Source organism: Ruditapes philippinarum, unplaced genomic scaffold, assembly GCF_026571515.1.
Source record: "Ruditapes philippinarum isolate M1 unplaced genomic scaffold, ASM2657151v2 ctg245_1_1_1_1, whole genome shotgun sequence".
Lineage (NCBI taxonomy): Eukaryota > Metazoa > Mollusca > Bivalvia > Venerida > Veneridae > Ruditapes > Ruditapes philippinarum.
The window spans coordinates 203,742-220,129 of record NW_026852039.1 but is presented as its reverse complement, the minus strand read 5'-3'; the positions used below and the strand labels follow the sequence as shown (position 1 = coordinate 220,129).

The 16,388-nt window shown below is 29.6% G+C and overlaps 1 protein-coding gene across 2 annotated transcripts in view; it reads right to left on the bottom strand.

The window, feature by feature from the left end:
* Nucleotides 1-16,388, bottom strand: part of LOC132747763 (metalloprotease TIKI1-like) — a 42,176-nt gene that overhangs the window by 15,971 nt on the left and 9,817 nt on the right. For both annotated transcript variants that reach the window (XM_060737259.1, XM_060737268.1), the window contains exon 3: nucleotides 13,203-13,527. In XM_060737259.1, coding sequence (XP_060593242.1) covers nucleotides 13,203-13,527 — 325 coding nt within the window. The remainder of the gene's footprint in view (nucleotides 1-13,202; nucleotides 13,528-16,388) is intronic.

Sequence of the window (16,388 nt, the reverse complement as noted above, 5' to 3'; positions counted from 1 at the left end):
ATCAGGAAACTGCCAAGTCTGTACAATAATTATATAATTAATCAAAATTTAATGTTTTATAACAAAATGAAGATTGCACATTGCATTATATTTTATGTCCTATTAAATGCGTAATGTGTGGGATTTTAAAAAAAAGAACATAAAAAGAACAACTAAAAGGTGCCAAATTAATGATGCTTCTCCCATTTTTTGTCAAAGCTTCTCTCTACAAAGCAAAGACTGAAAATAATAACAATTTTCAAGCCACTGACTATCAAAGAGAATTTCTCCAAATGTTGGATATTTCTAGCAGTTCACTGTGTGGCATTCATTTTCCTGTATATTGATATAATGAAATGGTTTGGCACCAAGACTAGCCAAATATCCACAAGAGTTTTCTAGTATCTGCAGAGTTTTACCTCCTCCTGTAGGTAAATGTCTTTGATCTACACAGCTAACTTGACATTAAACAAAGATCACCTGCTTGGTAAACTTCCTTTCCAAACCTTCATCATGATCCTTATGACATCTAATATTACAGTGCAGAATAATTGTCTTACTGAATTTATCTTTGCATCAATGCTTTTAAGTTTGGCTATATTATCCTGTAATTCCCTTTTTACCTATGTGTAGCAAAAGTGGGTAAAAGTGGTCAAAACTAGCTGCTCTCTTCATTATTTCTTGCTTTCCTCAAAGTAAATTCAAAATTCAAAATTCTACTTACCTTAATACATTTTTTTTTCTTTTGCATTTACATCAATGGCTAATGACTCTGACATGGATTTTGACTGAATTACTGCCCCTTGTGAATTTTTCAGTTTTCCTTGCAATATAAATCTATCATAAAACTTCTGATTGTATTCACTTGAAACTTGATTATTGCTTTTTGTGTTTGATTCATGTTCACTTTCCAAGACCCATAACTCTAGCATGGATTTTTAATGATATCAGGCTCTATTAGCTCTATAAATATATCATAACTTATGATGTCATGTACATTATTTGAATTTTTGTGAATGAATTGTTACTCTTTGTTAATTCTTACATTTTCAAGGCTTTTATTTTACTATCAAGCTAAATGAAAATAGTCAAGCACTGTGTCCTACTCACAGCTCCTTTTAACAGTTGGATTTGACTCGGCATAGTCTGTCAATTTGTATTGCTGTAAAAATTGTGTCTACATTTATTTGATCTAGCAAAATATGTATCAGGTGGGGGAAAAATAAATAAAACTTGTACAACCTTTTAGCAGTAATGTAGGTGGTGATAAAAATACAAAAAAATCTACACCATCTAATCATACTTTCTAAAATAATAAAATAAAATCCAACAAAAACACATCTGCATTGAATAAAATTTCCATTTGCAATCTTAAAAGTGCAATTTTTATTTTTGTGGTTTTTATGGATTTATTGCTGTCAAGAAAAAAAATAAAACAATCTATGAATGTTATGCAGAAGCGGTATAAAATACCATAATCTCCGGCAGAATCTGTATTGTGGTATCTTGTCATTTTTACCTCAGGCTGATGTTTCTCCTGATTCCCTGATGTCTGTATATAAACTACTCACCATGAAAAGTAAAACTTGATCGGTTTCGATTATCATATGTATGGGTGCTTTTTTTTTTAAAGATGTACAAAAATATATTCAAGACAAAAATGCAAATTTAATGAATTTTGCAAAAAAGAAAATAGTTATACATCACATGCATTTTTTCCCTTTTAAAAGTGTGATACATTATCAAATTTCAATCTTTTTCACCCCTTTAAAGTTGATGTTGATTTTGTTGTTGTTGCTTTTTGCCATTTTTGCAATCTTTATTTTATTTTATTGCGTAAGTCATATGAAACCTAACTGAAATAAATTAAAAATATTAGAATCCTTAGGTGACAAAAGACAAAAAATAATTTCAATAAAGAAAGCATACAATATTAAAGTTTATATAATTATGTTTCTTTTTTGGTGTTCTGATTCAGTTTTATAACATTCTTTTTGGGGACTGACTATACAAATAATCTTGCATGGAAACAAGGAAAAAAACTGCTTTATTGGTCTAGCAAAAAACACACAAAAAACAACAACTACAAAACAAGATTTCTGACTGGCAAGATTTTGGATCTGATGGGTCAATCTCAAAAAGCAAAGACAAAATATTTTAATTTAGTCCCAAAGGATGTTTAATTTTTCAAATCATGTGCAATGATATAACATGTGCAATGACATTATCATAAATAGCTCCCTATCACGTATCAAGTCACTGTTCTATTTCACCTTCATAGATTGGTAATTTATTTATTTTATCTCTATCAGACAATTAATTGATACAAAAAGAGGTAGTTGTGCCCCGGAATACCAATCTTACTGTAATATTACCAGACTGACATGCAGTACATGACCGAATCACTGTTACAATGTTGAAACAAAACATGACGCCAAAATATTTACTGATCCATCTTTTTACTAAGGAAAAATAAGAAATTTCATTATCTAACTTCAGTATTGTAAACCATCAAAATTCAAATTCACTGTCAACATAACCCTGCAGTTTTTTTTACATATCATACATCAGCAATAACCTTTGTCAGAAAAGATTTTGCCGGTTTCTAAAAGATGTTACACTAGAAGTGTTAAATTAATTGTGAAGTCAAATTGATAATGTTGAGTCTAATTGCTCATGAATGTAGTAAAGGCTGTTCTACAGAAATCACACAGTAATATCAAAATGATGATTATGTGCTACAGGTTTTAATATAATGTTCTATCCATTAATGAAAATGTACCAATTCATAAAATAGAACATCCATTAAAAACAAGTCTTTTAAACATCTTTGTGATAAATATACTATAAACATAATTTGACATGATTTAATCATACCAAATTTTATTCGCATTCATCATTACATAATTAAGATTAGGATACATTAAGAAATGAAGTAAAACATAGAGAGTAAATGATAAGCAATATGCTGCATGTATTGAATCACAAATTGAGATAATCTTTTGGTATCATTCATGCTCAATCTGGGTGGCTTTCATGTAATTTTTCATTTGTGAAAATCACTTTAAAAATGTTCTTCTCAACGCCAGTCTCTTATCATTTAAAGCCTGGAACCAAATTCAAAATGTTTCACAATCCTATAAATACTTGATATATCTTTTATGATTTCCAAATGAGATTGATAATTTTGGTATTATTTTTTTTTATTTCCTGATTTGACATTGAGTTATGGGTTAAGAATGTCAGTTATAAATGATATACTGCTATAGATTGATTACCAACTAAGATTAAAGAACAATCCATCAAGAACAAATCAAGTCCGTATCATCTCCTGTATCTATTTAGAATGATAACTTCTGAGAATATTTCACACATATTTCCAAGCACAGTGACTACATTAAATTGCTTGTTTATTTGGTTTTCTTTGCCCATTTATATATGAGAAAAGTTACAAAAGTAAAGACGGGTCAATGCAATTGGCACCTAGTAGGCCCTTACAGAAATTATTTTGGGTCTTTTAAATCCCCTCCCTATGAAATCGCCTAAAAATGGTAAAAAAAATAATAAGAGAAAAAAAAATAGAATTGTTTACATCCCTAAAGAAGAAAACCCTTAACAATTTCTTTTTTTTTTCAAATAAATTATATAATACCTAAAATTTAATTATAGATGAAGTTCCTGTTTTTTTTCCAAAACAACAGAGAATACCCCTACTTGGGGAGGGGGGGGGGGCTCCTGGCCCCAGTCCCCTATGATGGGTGCTGTTAATTATCTTCAAATGTTTCAGATAAATCAGGAATATAACATAAATGTTACACTCTGTAAATGTAACTGTTATTTAACAGAAATTCAGACTCAGATAATTAAAAATAAACATCAAATATCAGCGTAACACATCAGTTTTCTTCCCACCTCAAGAGCAATGTCTTGCGCCTCCCATTTTCTAAAATATTTTCATAGTTTCCTCCTCGAAAATTAGATATGTATCTTTTAATGTTGGCTCTACTGTATTTCAATAAAAGTCTTTGTAAACTAATATCGATATAAAAATGATCTGTCTTCATAAAATCTTCAAAGTTAGATAATCAATATAAAATATAAATTTCTTCCTCCAAATCCCTATGATTTTACTTCAGATCTCCATTACGAAAAAAACATCATGATAGATTAGAATTTAAAAGGCTTTAGGGTAGGCTATAAAATTTCAAGTTTTCTTATGATAAATGATAACTTATCATACATTTTAATTACGAGTAGCTTATTCTTTGTTGTTATTAAAGCCAGGTTGGCTTGATTGTTTGTATTTGGGTTGGGATTTTTTACTATAAAAGTATTTAATAATCCATCAATTATTAAATTATATATTTGAATATTTATCATTCATAGATTCTATGTCATCTGCCAACTTCTTCATAATAAGATGTTCTAAACACAAGCAGCCAAATCTGGTTATATTAAAATGAACATTTAAACCTGACTTGGTGATTTGTTGTTCCTTTCATAATTTACAGATACAAACCAAAAGAAATTTCAAGTAAAAATATCTCTTGCATTCTAAAGTTAAAACACAATAATTTATGGTGACCATTGCCCTTAATAATGACAGATATGCTAACTTAGTAAGCTCAGAGGATGTACATTTTTTAAGCATGTTTCAGAAGTTCTCACCATGCAATTTGAAAAAACATGTCAAGTTCAGATTAACAGGAATAAAAATATTGAAACATTATACAGGGCAGCTGTGCATGACGGAACTCCCTAGAATCACTTGTTGTGACAGAGATGAAATAAGGCATAACAATATACAGTAAAACAATATCTTTAAAATTTTCAAAAGTTCATGAAATTATAAAATGTGATATAGCAACTGCCAACAGATATATAGTAACTTTATTTCCACTCATAGTAAAAAAAACAAAAACAAAAAAACAGGATTTTTTAAGTTTATGACATCAATATGCCTTTCCTCATCCCAAATCTGTCCAATTATGACATATCAATCAGGGAAATAACAAATCCTTAGAAACTAATATTTGTAATAGATAGCAAAAGCCTAATTTTGTATACTGACAATGATGGATTAATCAGTGTTGTTTACAGATGAGTATCACTCTAGCTACTGTTTCTAAGTGACTGGTTAGCAAATTAATTAGTTCAACACCTGTACCTAGTTGATAGGTTACCTAGATGCTTACATTCTTGGCCACTATCGTTACCACCAAAAAAAAAAAAAACACAAAAAATTAATCATTTTTTGCCTCATAAATAAATGAGAAAAAAATGTCTCAACTCAAGTCATTGACTAGAAATATTCCACTTCAACAATAAATTGTATAATATATCCTATCCTAAAATTATAATGTCAAAAACAAGTTTCGGTATGAGCCCCCTAATGGGCACTATAAGGAACTATAAAATTGACAACATAGGTCAGTTATATACCTTAAAAGACACAAGAATGCAAAATTTAAACAAAGTTTACCGTATGGTTTACGAGTTATGGAGATTTTTCTTAAGTAAAACTTGGCTATTAGAAGGGCTCTTTTTCAGAAATGAGAAACTCTAAATATTCTATTTTATAATCATTATGAAAAAATGTTTTCCTATAGAACATTTTTGAGAAACAAATAATAGCATTCAGCTAACAAATGACCCAGCAAAATTATTGTTTCTACTCAAAATGTTTGAAATATGTATATAAATGTTACCCTACCCCACCGATTTTAAGTTCTTGTTTGATCATTTTTCTACTAAGAGGGCCTTATTCAAAATATCCCCAAGATTTACTCAAATCAGGGGCTGTTTTCAAAGTTTGCATAAATTTTCTTAAAAGTATATTGGTTGGGCTTGTCAAATATAAAATACTTTTACCGTCTAGTTTTTATTTTATTAGAGGTACCATATTTGATAAAAAATTTGGCACAATTTAGCCAATAAATACCAAAAATAATTTCATAATTAAAATGAAACACTTTTTTCTTCTCATTAGAGTGATATCCTTTCGACGGCCATAGCGTAATAAAACGTATGAAAAATCAACCTCAAAAGCCCGGCGCTATAGTCATAAGAAGGCTTTAACGTAATAAACCGGTATAAAATTTTAGCTTCCTGAAAGCCACTACTGTTTGTCGTAGGAAGGCCAACAAAATTTAGTTTTAAATGACTAAATTCTTGAAGTTTACCTTTCATTTATTTCATTCTGTTAAATGTTGTTCAAATAAAAACACCAAATATGTTAATTGTATAGTGCCCTTTATTGACAGATATAGTAAATGTTTAGATATACAGTACACTTTTTGATTAATGAGGTAATCAAATCGATATCAAAATTAAATGAAGAAAATCTTCTAAACGGTATAGTATTTTAAAATGCATTTATTCATACATCAAACCGATGGCTCAGCGCAATACTGGTCTAAGTGACATTTTTACCAAAAATCACCTTTTTACATATTTTGATAATGTAAGGTCAAATACACATTCTGTGAAAATTTTAGGGTAATTTATGCTTTTTTTGCCTTTTTTATTTACATTTAAAATAAAAGTCTATCTCAGGTAGTTCAATTTTGTCAGTGCAATATAGGTCTAACTTGAGTTGGTCTCTTATTGCGATGTCAAATATATCAATTTTCCTCAAAAATGCTTGAGTTAGACCTTGAATGTTTCATTTCCAGGTACAGAATAATATGCATATCCCATTGAAATGTGTTATAAAGAATGTGAGAATTCATGAAAACACTAGAAATTACTTGCCTTTGTATAATTCGCAAAATATTAGCCAATTGCGTATCATGTACAAGTAACTGTAAACGAAAAATCTTGAAAAAAAGTTATAATAATTTAGTGTCACAATTAAACATTTATTTTGTCTTTGAAGTCATTACATCATACTCATACTGTATTATTTGATAACATAACATGCAGCTGAAACTATCATTTTTGTACAATTTAGTAAAAGCCAGTGTATGTTTCTCATGCACACATTTAAAATGGAAAATAACGCGAGTTACACTAGTGGATTCATAACCTCTGATCCCCCTCTAAAAATTCCTTTTTTTAGTTTGACCTTTGTTTAATCATATGCTGAGATTTCCTTATTCTTAATTTTACACTTTGTTCATATTTATATAATGTGTTCTGCTTAAGATGGTGTAAGGGGGTAGACTGTACATTGTTTCACTGCCAAATCAAACTTAGCCTGTAACACAATGAACAAATCCAGGTTTGAGAGCGTTCTTGGGTTTTTATTTTTAAATTATGTATCTACTTCTGTATCACTCTCTTTAATCAAGTAAAGTTATTTAAGAAATAATATATCCCGAACGGGGATTTTATTGCCAATTTACATCACTGTTTGGAGTTCGGATGCGAGGAATTATATCACGAGGGCGTAGCTTTCTGTCTGATGTGATATGTGCAGAAAAAATTAAAAAATATGCACACTTATATATTACTATTAATGACCTTTTCAGTTCTTGTATTCTGATAATTTTTTACATCACACAGCTCCAAAGTCCATTGAATTTCGAGAGTGCAATTGTCAAAAACTCTTTGACTTATTTGGCAGAAACAGCTAAAAGTTGATAAAAATGTTTCATTTTAGATCTAAAAGCCATTAATTTTACCTATCAAATTTAATGAAATTAAAAATGTAATGACTATCATTTAATGAAATTAAAAATGTAATGACTATTAACTGCTTTTGGTATAGTATCAGTGTCAATGAGAAAATTCTAACATTTATCCATTCTAATTGTTTAGTGCTAATCTAAGGTGTGCACATAGTGCTTCAGGTGTGCGCCTTTTCATATCTTAATGAGTAAGTGGTTGCAAGTGTTTAAAGCACATCTAACTTTACAAAAATGATTCTGAATTATATCATGTGCTAACAATACTTTGTTCTATGAATCCCTGATAGTGGGTTGTACTGCCCTACTTTTTTCTCTAAAATATGTTTGACAACCTCTTGTTATTTGGTCAAAACTTAGAGGTAAAATGACTTTGATATATAAAATGAAACACTTAAGATATGCACAGTTTTCAGCAAAACATGTCATAAAATTTGCACATTTCACTTTCAAAATTATTTTAATATACTCTAAACAGTTGAGAAAGTAAATACAAAATATGTAATAAAAGCATGGTCTAACAGCGGCTTTCATTTTTGAAAATATTTGATATTTATAAATGATTATATCATCCGAAAAGAGGACCACATACATTAAATTCATTAAGATTTAGCGCATAACAGTAATATCGGAATCACAGCATTTAAACCTTTCACTGCCATAGGGACGGCTTCAGCCGTCCCTGTTATTTTCGGCGTATTTGCCATATGGACGGCTTTAGCCGTTTCTATAATAATAATAGTAATAATAATAAATTAATAATAATAATAATAAAAATAATAATAAATATAAAGAAAATTATACCATCGACAATAATTATTATTATACTTACAATTTTGTAAACATATTTAATTATTATAATACTAATAACACATAATAATAATTATATTAATTAATAATATAGTAATTTCTTAGAAAATCCTCTGGCAAATAGGTGAACAATAAAACAATAACCCTCTGGCAGGGAAAGGGTTAAGCACCAATGGTGGTAATGGTGTGCATTGAGAAAATAAAATGTTTCTTCTTTGTACAAATGTGAGTTATAGAAAATGTACATTAATCCCTGTTTTCAAACTTTGATGATATCATAATATATACCTGGATCGTCAGTCATCATTGTTCATGACTACTGTTCATAACACTATAATTATGAATCAAAACTGTTTGCATTTTGTTTAGAATTCAAATTTATTGTACAGATAATCTGCAAAAGATCTTAAGTAAATCTGAATCTCAAACAAATTGAAAAAGAAGAATTATAGAAGTGTACTTTCATCTAAAGTCAGCTAGCATGATATATTAATAGAAAAATATTAAAGGATTTAGTCTTTGTAAAGTTCTCCTACAGACTTGCAAAAATTTTTAACAATGTTTTAATTAACAAAACAATTTTGTTCAAATTTATATCAGAATATTTAACATAAAACAGGTCTAACTCAAATATTTGTACCATTTTTACCAAATTGCAAGAGGGAATTTGAGTCTAACTCAAGTTAGTCTTGTATTGCGCTCAGAATTTCAGCGCAATAAAGGTCTAACTCTAAAATACACAATTTGTAACACTTTAATAAAAAATTATATAAATGGCATTATTTCTTATTACAATTAATGTTAACATAGCAAAAAAATATTTTCTAATATAAGTATTTTTGAATAAAATCAGTTTTTTGTCTCTCCTGAACATTTTCAAAAATAGCAGTTAGACCAGTATTGCGCTGAGCCATCGAAACAGAGTTTCTGTAAGCAGTTCTCTTATTTGAAACAAAAATAAGTTGAACTTACTAAATTCACGTTGAAAAGCATAGTATCAATCACCCTTCCTGAGAAAAATTGATTTTCATTGATTTTCAATAATTACGTTTTAAAACGTTGTGGACGTTTTTTAAAACGTTGTGGACGTTTTACTCAACAGGGTATTCTAATGGGCTATATCGGTAAATAACGTAAAATTTACCGTTTTAAAACGTTCAGAACTTGTTTTGAAAAACAAGGATTGTGAGTCTGTTTATTGCAGTTGAACGTAATATTAACAGTGTTATACTGTATGGCTTTGTTGTTCATCGTATCCAGTTGAACAGCCATAGCGTAATATTTTGATTTTTCATAAACACATTAAAAAACCAGAATGTACGAAAACGAGGTTTTTACGGGTTTGCATGACACAAAATTCAAGTTTTACGCTGATTTACGCTACGGTTTCTAGAAAGGTATATTTTGATACGTTTAACTACCCTATGGACGTCTGTCGTAAAATAAGACTGGCTTTCAGAAATGTAAAATTTCGATACGTTTTCTTATGCTTTGGCCGTCCTACGGGTATAGCGGATGGCCGTCGAAAGGATATGAGAGACACAAATAATGTTCAAAGAAAAAAAAAGAAAGAAAAAAAAGTTGCCGCTTCTGGGGCTTGAACCCATGCCCCTCAGTTACAATGCAGTTGACAGTAGTTCTAGCCTATTTGAATACTCTTCAAAGTGGAGGTAATTAATGCATTAGGTGGATCATACCTTATTAAGCTGGCTACACTTAAAAATAAAGGGATCAATGGCCTAATGGCAGTTAAGGTATCTGCCTCTCAAACCAGGTATTATGGGTTCAAGCCTCACTAGAATCACCAACCAAGAGGAGCCCATGGCCAGATTTAATGTTGTGTATACTCAGGTCTAGTCCTTTACAAGCTTTTGGTATACTTTATTTATAGTGGCAACTGTATCCCATATGGACCACTCACTACAGGAGACAGTATGGGTAATATCATTTTCAATTACGGAAATCCTTTCTCTTTTATAGTTCTTAAATTTAATGTTTCTGGTTTTAAAAGTAAGCTTTTTCCATCAAAGTATATTAAAATGCTAGATAGAAATGTGATAACAGTTTATATGTTAACCTTGAAATCTGCACAATTTCCGCATGAAATAAAAGAGATAAATTCTAAGTAAGTTAGCAGAGAATCTGTACAAATAATTACCGGGATATAGATTGGATTGTCACTCCTTATGTAAGTTAGACTTGGCACATGTCTGTTGACATTGGATGAAGGCCTGACAGATTATTTGAGAAGTAGTGGGTTGGGGGGAATAGAATTGTTAGATTAATTCATCTTACAAGTTCTGAAAGCTGATTATCAGCAACTGTTGGTGGAATTGATTCAACAGCTCTGAATCAACTCCATACAATTAATGTTGTAGAATTTAAAACTTTCATTATATTTAAAACCTGTTTCTGGAGGATTTAAATTCAATTAAATACCATTATTTGATGAAATTAAAAAAAGCTCTAGATGAAATGGTAAATGTCTATTATTTGAACCATAATAGTTTATTAACAAAGTATATTTTAAACTTATTTTTTTAATCATAAATCATTTACTGATATAATGAAAATAGCATATTAGATAGACCTATTTTAATATTAAGTCTGTTATAATGTGTATATTTAGTGTTATAACTGACATAAAGGAAAACATGTTTTCATATTACATGAATGTTTTAAAGTCTTTGAGTAAATATCTTCTGATACATTTTTATAGCAACTATACATGTTAAGCTTGAAATGTCAGCAATACAATAATCTCTCTCTTTTCTGTAAGCTAAATTCAGTGCCATAGACAAACTACTGTTGATTTATGATAACAGACTAAGAGGAGGTCGTCAAGAAATGGTAATTGGGCAAATAATAATCATTGATTTAACAACCTCCCATCAGTATATTCTAGCATTCTCCTATTACCTGCTAGCTATAGCCAACAAAGATGTGCAATAACTCATTTACTGGTAACCACCTTTTCTCGGTGATGATGGCAAAAAGTTGTGAAAAGAAATAATGGAAGAATTGCTGGTATTACACTGCATAAGAATGGGGCGTTATGTAGACAAAGTAGACTGTGCCATAATATACAGATTATTTCAACAGACTGTGCTTAGCAATTAATGTAAAGTGCCCGGAAAATCCTGAGAATGAGGCTGGAATTAATTAAAAACATAATGGAGAATTACTCTTTTATTTCTTATAGTTGTATTTTATGGCTTAATTTGCTTAAAGATAATGAATCCACCCATACATAATGGTCGTTAATTGTGGAATTTAATATGCCATTAATTTTATTCCGTTAGTGAGCTTAGATTCTGATACCAAACATTGCAAAGACAATCTAGTACATAAAAGTTATCTTCTTTTTCTGTAATGTATGATAATATGTAGCACTTTTATATTATAACAAATAGAAGATTATCGTTTTTGCTTTGCCATTTTTTCATTCTTTTTGGATGTAATATAATAATTTCTGGTCAGAGTACCTATTAACAAAGATAATAGTCTGGTCATTATAACTAAAGCTCCGAAAGACATAATACTATCATATATAATATAACTTAAGTATACTTTTAAGAATGCTTTTTTCATATTTTCATATGTATATTAATATTAGTCAGTATCAAAAATTAGACATGTAACAAAGCTGATACTGGCCAACTCAAATGATATTCATATACATCTTCATTTATTTACATTACCAGTAACTTGTTAAAAAATATCATTTCGGTAATCTATAATATTATTTATGTTTTAATAATGGATACAATCTGACAAAACTCAAACTGTTGACTGGTAGATGAAATTTCAAATCTCTGGTTAAGTCCATTGCATAAATTAAGCACACTACTAGAACCTTAATATTCAAACAATGCATCTTCATTCAATAAGTAAAGAAATTCTAATCAAACTTCTATGATTTTTACATGTAAGCAGTTACAGCATCATCATCATGATATAATGACGATACTTTCATGACTAAAGACATTTTACATTATCATTATGAAAACATTCCTTCAGGTAAAACTGACCTCTAGTATAGTATTTATAAACTGAATTCACTTTACTTCATTAATTTCACGGTGGATTAAGCTCTCTTCAAACTGAAGTGTTTGATTTCAAAATTATTTCCTTTTCATCTTGTTATTTCTGTTAAATAAAATCATTTATAAAGTTGTTGAACCTCGTTCTCCAAACATGGATTGAGTAACACATATAAAGTGGTCAGACTTTGTAATAACAAACTCAATCAGTTCAAATCCTGTTAGTGTGTTTACTTTATGTCTTAATATAAATATCTAAAATAATCTGTTTATCATTTATTTTGTCAAATCATTCTGTTTCAAACTGGGCAACATGAAAGGTTTAAGTTTAAAGTAAATATTTTCTAAACTTTACCAATTAGAGATCCCACCTTAACAAAATGTCAATGAGAATCATCAATTTCAAAAAAGAAAAATAATAATTTTTTTTTGAAAAAGGTGAAAACTGAAATTAAAGATACACATTATGACTGCATCAAATGAAAAAGGAATTTTCTCAAAAGTCAAAATTGTACTAATGAAGAGTTACATTATGTACTTTCGCCACCTTAGTATGACCAAGTCAACCCGCACATCTGTGTAGTCTGAATGAAAATAATGATTATTTGACTGCTCAATTTTACCATTTTGATCTTTAATCATATTTTCATAAACAACCCCAAGTTCATATAAAGATAATTCTGTTACATAAAATTAATGTATGAAAAGGTCTCATTATGTTAAATCAATTCACCATACTTACCAGCACCAAAGGCAAAGAAGAAACTTTCTTGCGGATTATTATTGAGAAGTCCAGCTACTCTATCCGCCATTCTCTCATTTCGCTTATTTATCAGCTCTGTCTGGAAATATTCATTTATAACTTCTGCCATTTTAATCTCACTCGGAGGTACAGAATCGTTCAGTATGTTTGGCGGGACCTGCGCAGAGTCTTTGTTAAATATAATGTCATTCAGGTCCCCACAGTTATAGTGATGAATCAGATCATCCGTTGTATAAGGTATTGCACTATTTGAGAGTCGGTATGATTCGTGTTGCCCTAACGTCCGGTTCAAGGCATACAAAACCTGAAATATATCAACATACAAATATAATCCTCCAGTAATAATGAAGCATTTCCTCTTGTCATAAATAAATCTATATGTGTCAATATATCAAACAGAGATAAAGAATTGTAATAACTTAATAACTGTAGGCAGGAAATTATGTTCTACCAAATTATTTCAATATTCTATATGAATGTGTAACTCTGGAATATGATTTCAGGAAAGAAGAATTTGATGAAACACTCTTGAGGTTTTAGTGTAAATCTTGTAAAAATGTGAAGAAAGTTTAAGTCTAGTGGTATGGAAAGGGACATTGCAAGTTTAAGTCTAGTGGTATGGAAAGGGACATTGCAATCATTACAGTGAGTTTGTCCAAGACCCTCTAGCATCACTTTACAGCTGCATGTAATTACAAACAGGAACTTAAAGATAATCAAATCTACAGGAGCTTTCATTATTATCAAACTTAAATGTATTATCATCATTACAATTCAAGATAAAACACACTTTCACAGAGAGTTTCAAATTGTTCGAATATTTAGCAAGATTCGAATTCTATTTTAATCTGTGGAAGTTAGAAGAAATCTTCATCTATTATCAGCTTAATGAAAGGTATGCATGTTCCAATTAACCACGGAAACAAAAACAACAACAAGAAACTGCTTCAGCCTCTAACTGTCAATTAAAGGCCACATAAAAAATTCATGGCTGTTTTTACGGCCCATATAATTGTAACAATACAAGGCGCATCTTTCACATTATTTTTAATGAACGTGTATGTAAATCGTCTTTTATTACTGGTCACAGTCCGATAAAGATAAAATACTACAACAAGTAAAATTTGTACGCATAATTATTTATGATTTTTATGCTACATATGTTTTCCAAAAAAAAAAAAAGAAAATGATTTATTCATACTAACATTACAAAACAAATGATATTGAAGTGTTCTCAACATAAAAAATAAACAAAAAAATTTGATATTGGTTTAAAGAAAAAATTAAAATATTTTTTTCTAATGTGGTACCTATTTTTACTTAATTTAATTGTTTTCATTTCAGGAAGGTTATAGGAGAATGGTTATTTCTAGGTCAGACCCGAACTGTATAATATTACTTTAAGAGTTTTGCTAACTAAATAATTGTGTTCAAATAGACCATTTCACAGAGAAGAAAAATGACCAGCAAGGACGTTCCATTTTGATAACCCTTCACCTGCTGAATTTCTTAAATGAACTTGTCCAGCTTTCATTTTCAGAACTGTCCATTATTAATTTAAGGGATATCAAGATGAAAATTGGATGTAAAAACAAGAAAGCTATTATCACCTTTAGTTCCAGCAGGTTATAGAATAAAATAGCACTGATTGACAGGTATAGTAAAACTCATTGTAATGTCACTCGTTATATTATAAAACTTTTCAGCTTCTACAAAAGGAATTTGAGAAACTTTCCTATATAGATTTGAGATGCTAGACTAGTTTAGTTGAAATTTCTAATTATTTTTATTTAATTACCATAATATAGCAAATGATGAGAATTAAAGTTATGTCTTTCCTCACACCATCAATGGATATATAATGAAATAACTTGTATAATGCTTTTTGAAATAATCTAACAACATGAGACTTCCTGCCAGTGTGAGATAGCTAAAAATTGGCAAAATTATTTCAGCTAACAAGACAGGTTAATGAAATGTCACCAGGAAAAAGGAAATACCATCACCAGGAGTGCTGTGTTAAAGTATAATAGTAACCTTTTACAATTAATTATACAGTAGCTGTTTTAATACATTTTTCTTCTTTATTAGGCAATACGGTTCAAGAAGTAACTAGATAACCTTGAATATGTCTTATATCACAATATTGTTAGAGAAATATAGATTGATAAATGTACACCTCTATATTGATAAACGTTTAATATACCTGCAAATATTTGATAATATTTTGTTACGATAAATACTAGTATTTTGTTATCTGCCCCAAAAGAGCTTAAGTTTCTTTTTAATGTAAGTTATAGTTCATTCCTCAAACTAAATTAAAGAGAGGATTTAAACAACTGCACATTTTAGGCCTACAAGTGAAATAAATCTTGTTATTTTGGAATGAAGACTACTGTACGTTTAGTGTGAAGCTACCGTAAATCAATGGTTTCTGTTCCTTTGTGTCCTTTGATCTGGCAGATATAATAAGCCACCTGTTATGTTAACAAAATTTATGTGTTCAATATTTCTTTAAGAACTAGTTACAGTTTATAAATGTACCATATTTCTCCGCCTACTCTGCTACTCAGGCTTGAGAATGCTATTGTTTCTTGACGCTTGATTCCACAATATGATATCATAATCATAAGTTAACCATGTTACAGTTATTCCATAATTATATCTTAATGATTTCCTATACAATTGACCATATAATTTGAAACAAACAAAATCTTATTTTCAGTTCATTAATTAGTCTTACACAGCTTTAAAATGTTAAATATGAGACCACAATGTTACCATTCTGTCAAGAAAGACATGCACAGTTTGATAGAATAGATTTTGTAAATGAACCAGGATTGAAAACTAAACAAGAAGCAGTTCAAGGATATGTACATTATCTGTTACTAGAAGGAATGTTTTCCTGTCATTATAGCACCCTCTAGTTCTTATGCACCTTAGATTTGACTTTTGATCTATAAGTGTATCAAATTATTTCAAACTCCTCTAAAATATCTACCATGCCTCTCAATATTAATTTGACAAAATGTTGCTGAAGAGATTCAATTAATGAATTATATATCATAATTATCAAAAGAATTAGGGAAAACGCTTAACATAAAATCAAATCTTATCTTATAATTCATCTAGAGAGTGGAATCTCAAATACCTTTCCTTCTTATC